Genomic DNA, 17606 nt, shown 5'->3' with positions numbered 1-17606 from the left:
GTTTTGCTGCAAGAACGCACTTTTTGGGGGGCTGGACAGCTAGCTATAGGGCTTTAAAATATGCACCTTTAAGATGAGGTCACATGACTTATGATATGATTGACGTCATCACGACGTCATGTTTCACGGACCGTCTATAGGCTACGGTCTTCCCTTATGCCCAGTTTGGTTAAGATACAAGGTTTACAACAAGTGAAAAAAAGTCGTGTTGAGAAAAATCGTGTACAAAAGTAAATGGGATCTGGGATAGAACAAAAAAAAACACTAACAAAAATCTGAACAAAAACAAAGGCTTTAGCGGAAAAGCCAATGAAACCAAACAACGATTCATAGGCTACAGTTTTCTGTAAAATAGAATATTTAGATCTGACTTTATTGTCAAAAAGAAATCAATGATAGTAAAACTAAACATCAATTTTTTAAAGAATGAAAATAAAAGGTTTAAATGGAACAAAATTTACACCGTCTTTTTATCTACATTTTTGAAATAAATGAAATAAAGCTGAGAGTGACATAGCTTTCCACTTCAATTTCCAAATGCAATAAAATATCAATCTTTCAATTTTAAATTAAAATTTGACAAATATAACATTGCAATGCAGCAGAATACTTGCCTATAGACTAAAACTTAGCTCTTTTTAAAGAGTTACACATGCATTATTTTAAAGAATCGCCAACATTGTCAGGAAACATTTCCCATAGCACTTTGTGCAGGGAAAATATAAACATATATTAAGCAAAAATTGTTACGCATACTTACATGCTTCGGGAAGTAAAATGAAAAAAAAAATTGATCGTTTGCATTGCCGACATAACTGAGGTGTACTATGTGTACTTTTGTTCAACAGGCATTCTCTTAATTATGATTAGGAAACAATTCAATAGGCCTGAGACCTAATGACGTCACACTTTGTTTACATGTGCGCTTTCCTATGTGGTAGACGGTCCCTACTTTGTCTGGTGTCCAGACTTCACTCCCATAGAAAAGCGCATATGTAAACAAAGCATTACTTCATTAGGTCTCAGGTCCATTATAAACAAGATTTCAATTTAAAAAAAAAGTATGACTGAACACTTTCATACAGAAATAGAAATTTGATAGCATCATACCAGTAAGAAATAAGTTGCATAAGGAGAAGAATATTCGAAAAGTAGGTTATTCAAATGGCTGTACATTATACAGCTTGCAACTGTAAATGAACACTTGAAAAAATGACCATTTAACCAGTTCGCGCCGGAGGACGTGATAATAGCATTGGCTGTTTTTGTACCCAGGCACGGCTGACCTCCGGGTGATATCTCAACACGCTAATCCCTCGTGCCTTTGTACACACACACAAAGTCCGTGTTGTCTGTGGAGGCGGACCATGTGCTGACCGTTGTGTGGGCCATTGTGCAGGGCCTATTGTTGTACAATTTATGCTCCAGTGCACACCCCAGAGAATAGATACATATCAGGTTTCGGGAAGAAATATCCGATGCACAAATACTATTGAAATCACTCTTGCAAATCAGTAGTTGTGGCGTTCGGCTGTATATCAAAAGTTGGCTGGGAAATTTTTCCTTTTGAAAATTCGAAATTTTCGGCAAAAATCACCTCGGCGCGAAGTGGTTAATGGTCCGTGATCAGATGAATTCCAATGCCCAAATGATTGTTGGCAGCCTTGGATTAAGTTCAGCTCAGACAGGGTAACTACATGTATAACAAACGTTCATAACTCTGTATTCTTTCATAAAAGCAATATAGATTCCTCTTCAGAGATTTTACCTCACTGTAAACTTTCTTCTGGTTATAAGGCCTTTTCACACTACGAAAAATCTCCGTGTTGTACACAGGTCCGCACATGTAAAATGGACTAACCTTTTCACACTACAACATTTGAACACGGCACTGACCCGTGTAGAGCGCTCGACCCGTGTCCAAATTAACCCTACTCGGGAGGTGGGTTGAGAATTCTCGATCCGTGTCCGACACGTGTTGAAAGCTATACAGCGTGTCACAAAAAAATTTCCCTCTCATAGACCACAGAATAATTACTAAAATCAAGTTTTATACTCAATTAAGTTTACATATTTAGAAAGCCCACTTAATTTTGTAGTTCCTGTGAAAATTTCAAAGGTGTCGCTTCATTGGTTTTGAATACACAGGCTTTTATGTAACAGCAGTGCATTCTGGCCCATTCCAAGTTTGATAAAAAGAAATGCACACTACAGACATACCATACCTTATTCCATGCTTCACTTTTAATTCAACAACTGTGTTGTTGTTTTTGTTATTGAGTAACTAAAGTCAAGTTCATTTACTTTTTAAATGAAAACTAATCAAAGTTCAGTTCCACTGGTCGTGTTTGCTTTTACAGGGTGTGTTCCACTTATGGTTTGTTCTTCAATGTCCAGCTTGTAAACCTTTATTGTCCCCCATGCACGTCCTTCCACCTGCAAACTTGGAATGGGCTGAAAAGCACTGCTGTTACATAATAGACTGTATATTCAAAACCAATGAAGCGAGACCAATGAAATTTTCACAAAAGTTACGAAATTAAATGGGCTTTCTAAATCTGAACACTAAATTGAGAATAATACTTGATTTTGGAATTAATTAAGCAGTCTATCAGAGGGACATTTTTTTGGGACACGCTGTAGTGTGAACACTTCTGGGTTACGTTCGACCCGTGTACAATCGCATATCGACTCATGCATCGGACGCGGACCGGCCGGAGTTCGAGAGTGCATGCATGCAGCATCACGCTGTAGTTGTTACTTTTTAACATGCAACGAACATACAGATAACCTTTAACCTGCTGCCCTGACACGCCACCAAGGGTGTGATATGAAAATCGGACTCTTGTGAAAATCTGAATCCTTTTCACTTTGATTGGTTAAACCTTTTCACGTGACCGGTCCCTCTCCTGATTATCTATGCATGAACATGCGCAATACCTTAATGAGTCTGCAGAATACCTGATATTCACGCTACACCTGCCTACCGAGCTTGCTTTTTCGTAAGCACTAGAAAGTAGAAGCAGCCGATCACGCTTGGTTTTTCGTGCGTTCTTCGCATATACTTTTTATGGTGCTAGAAATTCAAGTCACAGAATATTTATCCTCTGACGTAAAATGGGCCCGAAATCAGAAAAAAAAGACTGACATGAAGTGCAGGTCCGTGGTTGGGCTGACCATCCATGGAGATATAAAACACGTGTAGGGCGGACGGCCGTGTGTAGTGTGAAACAATCGCGCAATACACGGGTCGAAACATTACACGTGTGGCAAAAACGCCGCGTTTGCAATGAGTAGTGTGAAAACGAAGCGAAATTGAACCGTGTTGAAATTTTTAGAAGTCGACACGGGTTGGAACCGTGTACATTTCGACACAGATCAGACATTCATAGTGTGAAAAGGCCTTTAGAGGGGATGAAGTTATGAAAATAAGCACTTTTGCTATTTAAAAAATAAACATTTAAACAACAACAAAAAAGTACCATAATCATAATTTTCTTTTGGGAAGATGTGTGGTTCTGAAAAGAACTTGTGGGTTTTAAAACTCGACGTTCCAATCAGTATGCTCTGATAGTCTTCAGGAGACGGCAAGACTGATGGCCAGAGATCACCGCTACGCCTCAGTGACTAGCCTCCAGCATCCTCATCTCAACGCCCCAGTGATCACTCTTCACCATCACTACACACATCAACGATCATCCAGCTCCTTAAATAACAGCCTTATCCACCAGTCCGGCCATCTCCTGAAGACAATCAGAGCATACGGATCGGAGTGTCGTGTTTTACAATCCATCGGTTCTTTTCAGAACCACATATCTTCATGTGTTACCACAAACCTTCACTAGTTCATACCACCACCAGGCATGCAAAGTTTCAAATCTTACATAATTCTATTTTCTTTTATTTTAGTTTCAGATCACAAACTTTGCACACTGAAAATAAAAGAGCTCCTAAATTACCCCTCCTGACATCTCAGACTCCTGACCCAACTAAAACCAATGTTACCTCTTTCCTCTAAAAAAAAACCCCATCACCTTCATTTCTGCTCAAAGACCTGCTTGGCAAATGCATGCAAGTGCTTGTGGAAGACCAGCGGCTGGTCCAGATAGCAGGCGTGGCCGGCTTCCTTGATTTCGTGGATCTCGGCCGTTGGGAGGTTACGGAGATTCTTGAGCGAGACCTCACCTAACATTGTATCTTTGTCTCCGTAAATGATACACGTCGGTACCTAATAATAATAATAATAATTAATGATAAAATATAATAATTAGTGGGTTTTTTATGAAGAAGAATTGAGCACTAGATGGAATATGTATCTCAAATCCGTTAACATCATTTTCACCCCGCTCATTGGGTTCATCAAACATTCCAAAGACTGCCTCGATCAGCTCCCTAATGAGTATACAGCTCGATCCTGCCATTTCAGCACAAACCTTCTCAAAATAATCACAATTGCCATTTCTGCTGCTAAGCACACGATTTTCTCCTAACAGAACCTCCGTCTATTTCATGGAGACAGTAAGCAGTAAACACACAAAAGACGTGACGTAATAGAAAATCTCCATGCACATCCAGGCCATGAAATAGTATACAAATATTGAATGCTTCGAGTGGTGTAGTAAAACTAGCCTCCCGAGGTGATCCATGGACCATTCTATTTTCCCGAGGCGAAGCCGAGGGAAAATAGAATGGTCCATGGATCACCGCGGGAGGCTAGTTTTACTTCACCACGAGATAAAGCATTCAATATTTGTTTTATAACACTTCACCCACAGATTCTGCTTGATTTTAATATTTTACATTATTTAAATCTGAACACAGTTGAAATAAACTTCAATTTCAATACAAAATTGGTGGAAAATGTATTTCTCTCTTAAAAACTAACCCTTCGCGAAATGTTTGAACCCAAGTCTGCGGCGCGCTCTCTTTGGAATAATACGCGCTACGCACAACGCGCACACCAGCATGCATTTGCACACAAATACTGCGCCGTGGAAATAGTACTTTGGTTGCTAATGGTATAGTACTTTGGTTGCTATGCGCATAGTACTTTTGGCCGTGCACAGAAAGATAGCAAAATTAGAAAGTAACATGTGACTCGCTCTCGGCCAATCAAGACACAGAATCTGTGGGTGAGGTGCTATAATGCTTAAGGGCCCATCGAGATGCATATATCCGACACAATGCAGGCAGAATCATTCAATTTGTCCAGAAGACGCTCTGCATTTGTCACGGACTTGTTTCAGGGAAACTTTCATTAGCAACTGCTTGACTCGATATTGATAACTACATTGTGGAAAGACTGTGGGGAAGTCATTCAGGATCCTGCAACTTATACCCCATACACTGTCCACAATTTGCCCAGTACTCGTTTGGAAATCAGATGGGTCCTGATGAGGTTAGCACAAAAATGCTGCCGTAATTGGCACAACTGTTAGCAAAACTGTTAGCACAACATTTCTGCTTAGTGTTTGAAGCAGTGCCATGAAATTGGCACCTCGATCTTGCCCCAAGAGGTCTTACTGTGCAGTGTACCACGTCATTAACCCTCCTGCTATTTAAGCAGTCATAGACAGTTACAGTCACGTCCACTTCCCCTGCTATACTTTTAACAAAGGCTGGTCACCAGCAGTCAGATCATATGTCCAGCAGGTACTTTGAGTAGTCAAAGTGGGTCAACAGACAAAGCAGGCAAGTTGTAGTCACAGCTGTTTTATCACTCTCCTGGAGTCAAAGCATAGCTGTATCAAGCTACTTAAGCAGTCCGAGGCAGTCAATCCTGCTTTATGTGGGCTGGGTATTCTTAACCCTAACTCCCTAGCATAACTTACTAGGAACCATACCCATCCAGGTAAATTCCAACACCCACATGGGAAACCGTACACACACACTGTTGGACTTGGTTTCTGGAGGTATGCCAAACCCAATGTAAAAGACCATCAGTTTTGGGATACTGTCATGACTGTACCCATCCCAACAGATTTCAACAACACCTGCTGTTGGGCTTTGATGGGTTGATCAGTTCGGTTAGGGTTAAGGGTTGAAAACAGTCACTTAATTGATTTTGACTGCAAGGACAACTTGGCACAGAATGTACATTGTATGTTTGCGTAGGAGGGTTAATGTCTTCATTCAATGTAACAAACACAGCCATGCCAAGTCCTACCTGTATTTTCTGGTACAGTTCCTTTGTGTACTTCTCGGTGTTGACGGGGGCCACAGGCACATATCCGGCAAACTTTTCCTGGTGCGCCATCAGAAACGGCAGCGCATAGGACCCACTCATGGAGGGGCTGACGATGATCACCCCAGCGGGCTCCTTGATGTTGATGCTCTTTAGTAACTCTGTCATAAAAGCGGTGTGGTCCACACCCTCAATTTTTTCTGTGTTTCCGTATCCTAAATATAAAAAGAAACAAAATCGATTTTGTATATTCAGCAGTCATCTGAAAAGGGACATACATGTAAGCCTTGGAGGTTTCGAAGTGAATTCCAGTTCTTAGTGATTCAGGTTAATGTAAATACATGCAACAGCCTCGGCAAATGTAATTTTATTTCATTATTAACATTTCACCATACATTCAACCTCGTTTCCATGGGTACGATCTTGCTGCGCCATGTTGTTTCCCATCATGCCTTGCGCGATCTTAACCCCTGTAATTGTGTAATTTAAATGCGCCAAATAGTGGCACATTTAACTTAGGACTGCAGTGGATGTATCTAACGCGCGACGCAGTGCTTAAAATTTTGAACTTTTTTAGGTAGAATCGATTCTCAAACATGAGATTTCGATGATGCGTTATTTATCAAGGATTTATATTAAATGTATGTACCTCTGTCGCCCCTTTACAACACAAGATACAGGTCTTTGTGGGAAAAACGATACATCCAGAATCCATATTGTTCAGTCATCTCGCAGTTTTGAAGAAAAAAAAACGTTTGTACGTGATGTGACGAGCAGGAGCCTGAGCGCATATAAGACGTGCAGTCTTTCAGATATGCGCGCAGTACGCTCTGAATAGCCAGTCAACGTCGTTTACGTATTCCTCACGGCCAGTGGTTAGTGAAGGAACGCGCTAGCCCCCATGGAGTCAAGGCTGCCAAACACTGGAAAGATTATTCTAAATTTAGAAATAAGTTTGAATGGTGAGGTAAGCGGTAAGTGGAATTTGCAGATATACTAACAGAAAATAAATTTCAATGTAAACTTGGCATTTAAAACAGTGTACTCCATTTCTAACCACTGACAGATTACCCAAAAGGCTAGAGATGTTATGCAGAATAACAAAACATCAACCCTAACTCACCAGCATAATTTACTGGGAACCATACCCATTCAGGCAAATTCCAACACCCACCATGCCCACATGGAAAATTGCACACACACTGTTGGACTTCGTTTCTGGTGGTATGCCAACCCCAGTGTTAAAGACTATCTATTCAGAGGTACCTATCCCGACAGATTTAAACAAAACCTGCTGTTGAACTTTGATGGGTTGAATTCGGTTAGGGTTAATACAATGAATGTTTATGAGTGCAACGGTACGTAAGACTAATTTCATGAGGTGACAGATGGAATGTTCCATTCCACGAAGAGAGTGGGTTCGAACATTCCATCTGTTCCCGAATGAAATCATTCTGTCCATCGCACGATTGTGAAACACTGATTATTTGTTTTATACAAAACCAGAATAAATCCTCGCCATCTGATTGGTCACAGCAACCAATCGTGTGACCGTGCACTGGAATTTCTATTTACTGTGGAATAGAACATCTATTTTTTTCGGAACAGCCACATCCTGCGTTGGGACAAATAATTCAATGACATGTGATCAACGACCAATCAGTCAGATAATGGGGATTTATTCAGGTAAACACATTTTAACCAAGTGCAACAGGCCCCGTGACTAAGTCGCTCAGCGTGCATAGTCTCCACTCAATTTTTGCAATGGCTTCACGATTCAACCATATGCCAGGCCCAAGTCACAATGGCTTTGTCAAAAGGGGGTCTGCTCAAAAGTCTAACGCCTCATAGGTCCGATGCCTCATGAATCTGAAATTTCGGACTTATGAGGCATAGGACTTAATTATGAGGCGTCGGACAAATTATGAGGCATACAATATATTTATTCCGCCTCATAGGTCCGATGCCGCATAAGTCCGATGCCTCATAGCTCTGACGCCTCAGAAGTCTGAAACAGCGTTTATCCATTGTCGGACTTACGTCAAAATTTTGGACTTATGAGGCGTTGGACCTATGAGGCGTCAGACTTATGATACCGCCCCGTCAAAAAGCTAGCGTGGAATCAGAAATAAACTGGACCTGTTAGGCCAAAAAAAAAAATACTCGGTCTCCGATCAGCGCGCGCGTCAATTTTAATCATGCGCGTCAACTTTTTTTTCTTCTAATTAACACGGAAGCTACAACAGCGCCCTCTATTGCCACGCCTCCTCAAATTTTTGTACCAAGGAGCACCAAGGAATGGGGAAATTGCACCAAGGCAAATGATAAAGGGCACCAAGGCAAATTATGGAGGACACCAATGTATAATGAGGACACAAAAAAGCAAAATAGTACCCACCTTGTCTGTACAATACAAGCTTGAAAAAAAAAAAGCCACCAAAAAAAAACACCAAAAAAAAACACAGCGTCACCGCATCAATTCCGGAACTTCGGTCTGACCAGAGACCGACTATTTGTTTTTTTGGCCTTAACAAGGAATACAATTTTATTTTTGGTTTACCCGGCAAATCCACAGCTACCACCCTGTACCCATAGCTGGCCATGACGTGAAGTGTTCCCAGGTCCAGCCAGGTCTGCGACTTGAATTTCATGCCATGAAGCAGCAGGAACACTCCCTTGGGCATATCCCGTGTGGTGTCAACAACCTGAAGAAAAAGTCAGTTAAAAAAAGGATGGTCTGACTCAATGTGGCTTACCAGTGGATATTTTTTTAAATTCTATTTCTTTCTTGTAATGAAACCAAGGATTCCTCAAAAGTACCCTAAGCACTGTAGGAACGAAAACCTGAAAAAACCTATGGAGAGGAGACAATGAGAAGAAATTACAGATTAAGAGGTGGGAGAAAAAGCCCAGAAGAATATTCTGACTGAGGAAAACACACGGAATCAGGTAGGGACTGAAAACCCTAACATATAACCCGACTGCAAGTCAAAAATTTGATCTGTTTATTTAAAACACTGACAACATTGCCTCAGAATACATGTTTTACATGTATACATATACGTTGTTGTTTATAAGACCCTCTATAAAAGAAAAAAACATGCAGGTTGGTAAAACTCGCAAGCTACTTATATGAATCTGTTTCAGTAGCCCACCTGGATGGTAAAAAAAAAGTTAAGGTCGAACCATAGAGCTATTTAAATTACTAGAGCACTAACTGCTCATTTTTGCGCGCAGAGACGCTTTGAAGCCGCTCTGGGCGCAGACATTTTTAATCTATGTGCGTGTTTGTAGAACACAATCAAAATAGATGGATTGAATTGTAAAAGTGTACACTAAATGCAATGCGCAAGTAGAAGATATGCAAACAACTTAAGCGCGTCATGACGGTTCAAAAACGTCACGGCGAAAGCATCTGCAGCGTTGGGACGCGCACACGTTGTGCTGTTTGCGTAGAGCAAAACGTAACGCTCATTTGCTGAGTGTGCGTTTCGGTTTTGGGCGTATCAGCTTCGATGATGCATCATTATGGAATACAAACGCAGATATGCAAATAGCCGTACAACATTTTGAGATTTCCATAGGTTTGTGCACAAACATGGATGTGCCCATCAGGCATTACTTTGTACATCGAGTTAGAATTTAATATAGCTCTATGGGTCGAACCCTGAAATTCTAAAACAGTAATTCACTAGGCCTATATACTTCAGGAATTTTGGCTTATGCACATGCGTACATCCCATAATTAAGGATTCGGTGCTTACAGGGTGTTCGCAGAATTTTTCTGCGACTGCTGGCGCCAATAGCAAAGGTGATTGTATAAGTGCTGAAATCTGTGGTTAGCAGAGCCATGAAATTGGGCCAGATTTGATTCATCTTTCAGATAATGCCCTCTGCCGACACAAATCAAACCCAGTCTTGTACCCAGACACCTTTCCAGCCTAAACTGCACTGTACAAACCTCTCGTCTGTAGACTGCACCCTTTCCTCCCACATCAATCTTGCCATCTGTGACCTTTAACACCTTGCTGGCCAGGGCTTCTTTCTTGATCTCTTCCCAGTCAGACATGCCTAGGAGTCCTAATGATTCTAACCAAAACAGAAGAAGAAAATAGAAATTGAAACCAGCATAAGTTTTCTGGTCTAGACAGCACCCTATTGGCCTCTCTGAGATACGGCGGACACAGAAGGGTGCTATTCTGTTTTCAAAAAGTTTAGTATGACTTGAAGCTTTGCACAGCGGATGAGATAAATTATAAAGTTTGCGGGTAACACCATGTGAAAAGACATCTCTTCTTGGAAGAAAAAATTAGTATTACTTGAAGCTTTGCATGGAGGATGAGATAAATTATAAAGTTTGCGGGTAACAACATGTGAAAAGAAATCTCTTCTTGGAAGAAGTGAGGTTCTGAAAAGAACCGGTTGGTTGAGTGTAGAACTCACTCACCCTCCTGAGGACTGACAGAGCACACTGTCTGAAACGTCGGGTTCTACACTCAACCAACACACTTCTTCCAAGAAGAGATTTCTTTCCACATGGTATTACCCGCAAAATGTGTCATTTATAAATGAGTTTATCCACACTGAACACGAGAACAGGGCCTTCCCATTGTGTCCATCAATCTCAAAACGGCTTATTAAATATTGCCTTCTGCATACTAAATGTGGAGTGCTGTGGCCTCGTGGTTAAGGGCACTGATTCGTGAAGCTGCAGGTCGTGGGTTCGAGTCCTGGTGGGGTCATGGTGCGTGTGCCCTTGAGCAAGGCACTTTGTCACTCATTGCTTCTCTCCACCCAGGAGTAAATGGGTACCTATGAGGGCAGTGATGGTTACTGTGATTGAATTAGCTTCCTTGCGCCTAACAGGCAGCATCGAGCTGTATACTCCCCAGGGAGCTGAGATGGTATATGGAATGTTTAATTGGCCCAATGATTAGGGATAATAATAATGTAAAGCGCTTTGATCTTAGTTAAAAGCGCTATATAAGAACCTGTTATTATTATTATTATTATTATGATGAAATCTATGAAAACCTATGAAATCCAGTGCCTGTTACCGTTTTATTGGTTGAACGTTCACAATCCTCACGTAGGCATGCGCAATGCTACCAGTGAGTCAGTAGTTCATGGTTCTAAATTAACAACGAACCGCCACAGCTGCATTATGCGCAAATTCAAGCTGGAATTCCAACTCTATGGAATTCAGAAGTACCCCATACTGGGCTGTGCATTGGGAACCAGGTATCCGAGATGTCAGGAACCAGTTCCAGATTACTACACATATTACTTAGTGACTTTTCAGACAATACAAATTTTAAGGTTTTGAATGTCATTTGTGGAGAAGTTTCAAAATGAAAACCCGGCCACATGGGATCAACTAAACATATTCCAGGTTTGTGACGATCGCAAAGCTTGCAGTTTATGCCGAATATATCTTGCTGTAGTCACACACATAATGTACAGTTTACTCTGTAGTAGTGTGAGCCAGGGGGAAAAAAACTTTCTGCTTCTGTTTTCCCTTTGTACCCTATTTTGACAGTCCCTACCCTATTTTTTTTTACGGTACATGTAAATGAAAAAAAAAAAAAACCCAAATTCATCAATTACTACCTTTTACCCTTGTCTACATGCAGACACCTCCATATGGTCGTACACAAAAAAAAACTGCCACCCCCCCCAAAAAAAAAATTCCCTACCTACCCACCCTATTTTTGAATGCCATGTAATCGTTAGCAGAATTTTTGTATGGCCTTATCATACGGATCTTTATGAACAATCTGAACAGCACCTTCCAGGATTTGAATTTTGGGGTTGGGTTTCTTTAAAGGGAATATACATCATTTGCTTTTGCTGTAATTTTCAGAAATGGATGGAATTGGGGGGTTGGAAATATATAGCAAATATAGTTACACTGACTTTTTTTAGGTTTTTGGTTCGAAAATGCTATAAAAACCAAGAAAAACAATCATTTTCTTGTAGTCTGGTTCCCTGACTCCATATAAGAAGAAACAGAGCAGTTTACATACATTGGGGAATTGTAAGGTCAGGGAACCAGTCTAGCTGGCTTGTACCCGTTCATAGATGTGTAATCGATTGCAAACAAGTGCGATGGTCAATTGGGGCCAGTATTTGAAAAAAGCCAGTTTTTTTCCCAACGCTGGTCGGCCGACGAGCGTTGGAAATTGATACAAAAATACCACTTTTCTTGAAAACGACAGTATACCAGGTGCCATGATTTTACAGGATGCTTTACACTTTCATTCAATAACAGTCCAGCAAGGTATTTCAAAATGATTTGGTAGTTTTATTTTTTGATGTTTGCAAATGTTGTATTTTCCCTTTAACAGGTACCTGGGTACTGTTTTTTTCAATCGGGTACCCAGTTTCCGTACATGTGCTACCCCTAAATGCACAACCCCTAACCCCATACCTTTCTGAAGCAGGTGAATAAATTGCTCCTCCTTGATGATATCGTCGGCAGGCAGGTCTGGTTCCGAATAAATCCTGTAGAAAATGATCAGCCCCAGGACAATCAGTGAAAGAACGATCAGCCCCCGAGGAGAGATAGTCGCTTGTGCCATTCAGACGTGTATGCACTGTTCATCAGGTTGCTGGTGCCTGAGAGTACAAAGTGTAGATGTGCACTCCCACCGAAATCAGTTATCTGTGTTTGAATAAGCAGAGATAGAGTAGATTTAGACTGTTGGTTGAGGTTGTGGGTCATACATCTTGACCTTTTTTATTTTCCGTATAAGGGGCCCCCCCCCCCCCCAAAAAAAACATGTTTAGCGTCCTGCCTTTTGGAAAACAAGGAAACGGGAGACCCTTCCCCCCCCCCCTCCAAAATGGCCGGCCAAACCGGGCTATTTTTTAAGATGGCCGCCAGATTTTGTTTTTAAATGGCCGCCATTGGACTCAGGAAATGACATACCAGCTTTATATGGGCTAGATGCAACAAAGAGGCCAAAATGATGTCACTGTTTAAAATTTATCATTTTTGTTTTCGGTTTAATAAAACAAATTAAAAAGAGGAGGCGTCATCCAAAAAGGAAGCGGGCGGGGACGCTAAACATGTTTTATTTGGCTTTATTGGCCAGGTAGACTTGACTCAAGTTGGATTCACTATAAGTCGGTATAAGAAACTAAAAATGTTTTACAAAAACAAGTGACCGTCATTTTTTCTGAAAATGGTCTGAGAATTTGGGACTCTCAATACTGTGTATACATGAGAGTCCCAAAAGTTCAGGTATTGCAAACATGCAATACAGGAAAATAGTCTGGCACCTGAAATAATTAACCAGTCCAACACCGCTTTAGTACTGCATCAGTCAACTGTGTCAAAAGAAACATCGATCTGGTGCCGGTCTCTATTTCTATACATCTCTCCAATAGTCTGCTACCACACTACTGAAGAGGTCAGTTTTTTTTCAGTTGAAACAGTTGTACATGTACCAGTCTAGCTTACACTTAGGCTTCAAATTGAAATCAATTTTGCAAAAAAAAAAAAAAAAAGTTTCTGCTTCCGGTTACCCTACCTACCCTATTTTGACAGTCCCTACCCTAAAAAAAATGTTATGGGAAAAATCCAGAATATCATCAATTACCACCTTTTACCCTTGACTACACGCAGACACCTCCATCTGATCGTACACAATAAAAAAATTGCCAAAAGAAGAAAATTAATCCCTACCTACCAACCAGTACACTATTTTCAAATGCCATTTAAGCAGAACTTTTTTTGCCTTTGCTTCATAACTCTCAGTGCAAAATATTGAAGAAAAGTCTCTTTAAAAAAAAGAGACTTCACACCTGGCTGGTGAACAAAATTAGGAAGTTGTCTTTGCCTCATTAAAATTTTGCAGAATTTTGTCAGCTTAAAGAGCGAGTAAAGTTGGCCCATGGAGGTAGTAATATTGCTTCTTCAATGAATTTGCCTTAATTTGTTTTGCATGTTTTTCTGCACTCAAGGTCAAAGTCCGGGAGAACTTAGCCCAACTGCCTCTGGCCGTACACTAATCACAAGCTCTGTAGTATGATCTTGTGATAGTATCCTATGAATACTGATGGGCTCAGAGTGAAAAATGAGAGGAATATTATCACAAGGTAAAATCTGGACTTTTCCATTTCTACTATCGCCTGACCATCTCCAAATGTTGAAAAAGGCGATTTGTAGTGTCCTTAGTTACTCAGACATGTCAGACTAAATTTCAATAGCGGCTATTAACGTAGTAACGAATCCGAGGCACGCTGAGAATTATGTAGGATGTACCCAACAATACCAGACAAAACAAAACAAACACTAATTTTAGAATTTACAAATAACAACAATATTTAAAGGGAATATACATCATTTGCTTTTGCTGTAATTTTCAGAAATGGATGGAATTGGGGGGTTGGAAATATATAGCAAATATAGTTACACTGACTTTTTTGAGGTTTTGGGTTCGAAAATGCTATAAAAACCAAGAAAACAATCATTTTCCTGTAGTCTGGTTCCCTGACTCCATTTAAGAAGAAACAGAGCAGTTTACGTATATTGGGGAATTGTAAGGTCAGGGAACCAGTCTAGCTGGCTTGTACCCGTTCATAGGTGTGTAATCGATTGCAAACAAGTGCGATGGTCAACTGGGGCCAGCATTTGAAAAAAAGCCAGTTTTTTCCAACGCTGATCGGCCGATCAGCGTTGGAAATTGATACAAAAATACCACTTTTCTTGAAAATGACAGTAAACCAGGTGCCATGATTTTACAGGATGCTTTACACTGTCATTCACTAACAGTCCAGCAAGGTATTTCAAAATGATTTGGTAGTTTTATTTTTTGATGTTTGCAAATGTTGTATTTTCCCTTTAAATGTGTAGCAGTTAAACAAAGCAGACACGACAATAAACAACATTTCAATAACGGCTCAATCAACTTAAAGTGAATTAAAGAGAAGATACAACATTTGCAAACATCAAAAAACGTAATGATCAAATTATCACGAAATACTTTACTGGATTGTTAGGGAATGACAGTCTAAAGCATCCTGTAAAATTATGGCTCCTTGTTGCAGACATTTTCAAGAAAAACTGTTTTTTTCCAACGCTGGTCAGCCGACCAGCGTTGGAGAAAACTTACTATTTTTAAAAACTGCTCCTAAGTTTCCATATATAGTTATTCCGCATTTTCTTTGCAATTGATTACACGCCTGTGAAGGGGTACAGGCCTGCTCATTCTTTGGCCTTACAATTCCCCAAAGTCTTTACATTTCACTGCTTTATATCTTAAGTAGGGCATGTAGGGTCAGGGAACCAGACTACAAGAACATGATTGGTTTTCTTGGTTTTTCCAGCATATGTACAAGCCCAAAACGTGAAACAAGTCGGTTTAACAATATTTGCCATAGGCCTACTATTCCTCCAAATCCATTTATTTTTTAAAATTGCAGCAAAAGCAAATGTTGTACATTCTCTTTAAGTAGGCTAATTAAACAGAGAGAAAAAAAGAGAAACAAAAGGTTTGGCGATCGTGTAGTCAGGTAGTGTAGGGCCCAGTTCCCAGTATATAATGGAACAAAATCCACTCTAAAATTAATAGACCTACCAAACTAGTTGGCGACATTCTCAATAAACAGGTATGTCATAGATAGAGGGCAGGGTTTTGATTTTTTGAGGGAAACTTGGGGGTAAAATGACGATGACAGCGCGGCAACAACACGCAACCCGAAAATAAAGATGGCGATCATCGCGCAATGTACCGTCACCGTGAGCACGGACGGCGCGCTGAATCGCAAGGCACAAACCACGCAGGACAATCGTGATTTCTACCCCAAGAAACTGTTCAAAACTGCAAAACAGGTGTCATGACATTAGAATTGAGAAAAGTCTGCTTTTGATTGTAAAGGTGATTTTTAAGCAATAAAAAACATTTTTTTACTCTAATTTCATCAAAGCAAGACAGGGGCCCTACACTACACGATCGTCAAAGGTTTGGCACAACACGGATTTGATTCAGGGATCTTCGACAATGTTTGACATGGAGTGAAACATTTACGCCTTACGGTAATCCTTACTTTTAGGACCCCGTTCCTATATAGGAAGGGAAAGACTCACCAAAAAAGTTGACTAAGTAAATGACACTCAAAATTGACATTCTGATACTTCTTGGCACATCTGAACAATTGGCAATGACACCTTCTTGAATATCACTGTCAGCAGGTTTAATTTTGTGGAAAAGGGCAGGGCTTTGATTTATGAGAGAAATTCAGGGGTAAAAGACGACGATGACAACCTAAAAACAGACTCAAAAACCAAGATGGCAAAACGTGAAAGCTCGATGCGATGAAAGCTCGATGCTGATTGGCTGATAAAAAAAATAAACATCTTATTTATTTTTAGTCTGGTTCCCAGACCAAAAGATTCAGGAATAGTCAGAATCTTTTGGTCTGAGAACCAGACTAGTTAACTTATTTATTTTTAGTCTGGTTCCCAGACCAAAAGATTCAGGAGTGGGCAGAATCTTTTGGTCTGGAAACCAGATTAATTAATTTTTTTAGCAGCTAATCAGCATCGGGCTTTCATTATGTAGGGCTTTCACGCGTGTGAGAACTACAACATGCACGTCTGACTGCGAAAAAGGGTAGGAAAGTCACATTTTCTTCGAAAGTGCTTTCAAAACTACAACTAACATGAGTTTATAAAACTACAACTAACATGAGTTTAAACTACAACTAACATGAGTTTTTTTTATAAAAGACTGCTTTAGCCTGCAAAAGTCACTTTGGTACTGGACAGTCATCTGCAAAAGTCAGTTTTGAACAGAACTTGTAAAAAATAGAGGTGTCCTAAAAGTAAGGATTACCACATTTACCATGTTTACCATTTAGGCCTATAACAAACATGGGCGATCGTGTAGGGCCCCTGTTTTGTTTTGATCAAATTAGAGTCCAACCTGGGATAGCTTTAGCCTGCAAAAGTCACTTTGACAGTCATCTGCAAATGTCAGTTTTGAACAGAACTCGTAAAAATTAGAGGTGTCCTAAAGATAAGGATTACCAGTTTTACGACGATTTTAGTGGCATGAGCCACTGTCAGTGTCAGTGCCAATATTCATCAAGCAAACGTAGGCCTACCTGTGTAAAAACCCTTTGTTTTGGTAGAACTGGTTCCCAGACTCTACGGTCCACAATCACACTAGATATGGGGATCTAGTGTGTCAGGGGTCCGACCACAAACTCATCCAAATGGCCAAGTATTATTTGTCGAGTTACTAGACTTGTTTGCGAGTCTGTAGACAGACGTTTTTTGTCTGCCCGATGGTGGCTCGCCATTTTATTCACGGCTGGTTATCATGTCTGCATATACAGCATATCTCGTCGAATATGTAAAATAACTAGCTTTTTGGTTAGTATGTTTTTAATCAGACCTTTGCAATGTAATAAG

General features: G+C 40.3%; 1 protein-coding gene across 2 annotated transcripts; it reads right to left on the bottom strand.

Moving 5' to 3' along the window:
- Positions 1-335: 335 nt before the first annotated feature.
- On the bottom strand, positions 336-17299 carry LOC119726471 (protein ABHD14B-like). Of its 2 annotated transcripts, none has more exons than XM_038198173.1 (6): positions 17220-17299; positions 12615-12848; positions 10146-10273; positions 8745-8889; positions 6167-6399; positions 336-4228 (listed from the first exon to the last, which is right to left on the bottom strand). In XM_038198173.1, the coding sequence occupies exons 2-6, from the start codon at positions 12763-12765 to the stop codon at positions 4037-4039; spliced, it is 849 nt and encodes a 282-aa protein (XP_038054101.1). In that variant the 5' UTR covers positions 12766-12848; positions 17220-17299; the 3' UTR covers positions 336-4036. The 2 variants fall into 2 exon arrangements, with proteins under 2 accessions (XP_038054101.1, XP_038054102.1); XM_038198174.1 differs by having other exon boundaries at positions 10146-10264.
- Positions 17300-17606: the final 307 nt, after the last annotated feature.

This window comes from Patiria miniata, unplaced genomic scaffold, assembly GCF_015706575.1.
Source record: "Patiria miniata isolate m_02_andy unplaced genomic scaffold, ASM1570657v1 HiC_scaffold_2, whole genome shotgun sequence".
Classification (NCBI taxonomy): Eukaryota; Metazoa; Echinodermata; class Asteroidea; order Valvatida; family Asterinidae; genus Patiria; species Patiria miniata.
This window is presented reverse-complemented; position numbering and strand designations above follow the sequence as displayed.

Coding starts and splice junctions, on each gene's coding strand:
- LOC119726471 (XM_038198173.1), bottom strand. CDS start 12,765: ATGGCACAAGCGACTATCTCTCCTCGGGGGCTGATCGTTCTTTCACTG. Junction 6,400..8,744: donor GGTAGCTGTGGATTTGCCGG/GTAAACCAAAAA, acceptor TTTTATATTTAG/GATACGGAAACACAGAAAAA. Junction 4,229..6,166: donor AACTGTACCAGAAAATACAG/GTAGGACTTGGC, acceptor TATTATTATTAG/GTACCGACGTGTATCATTTA.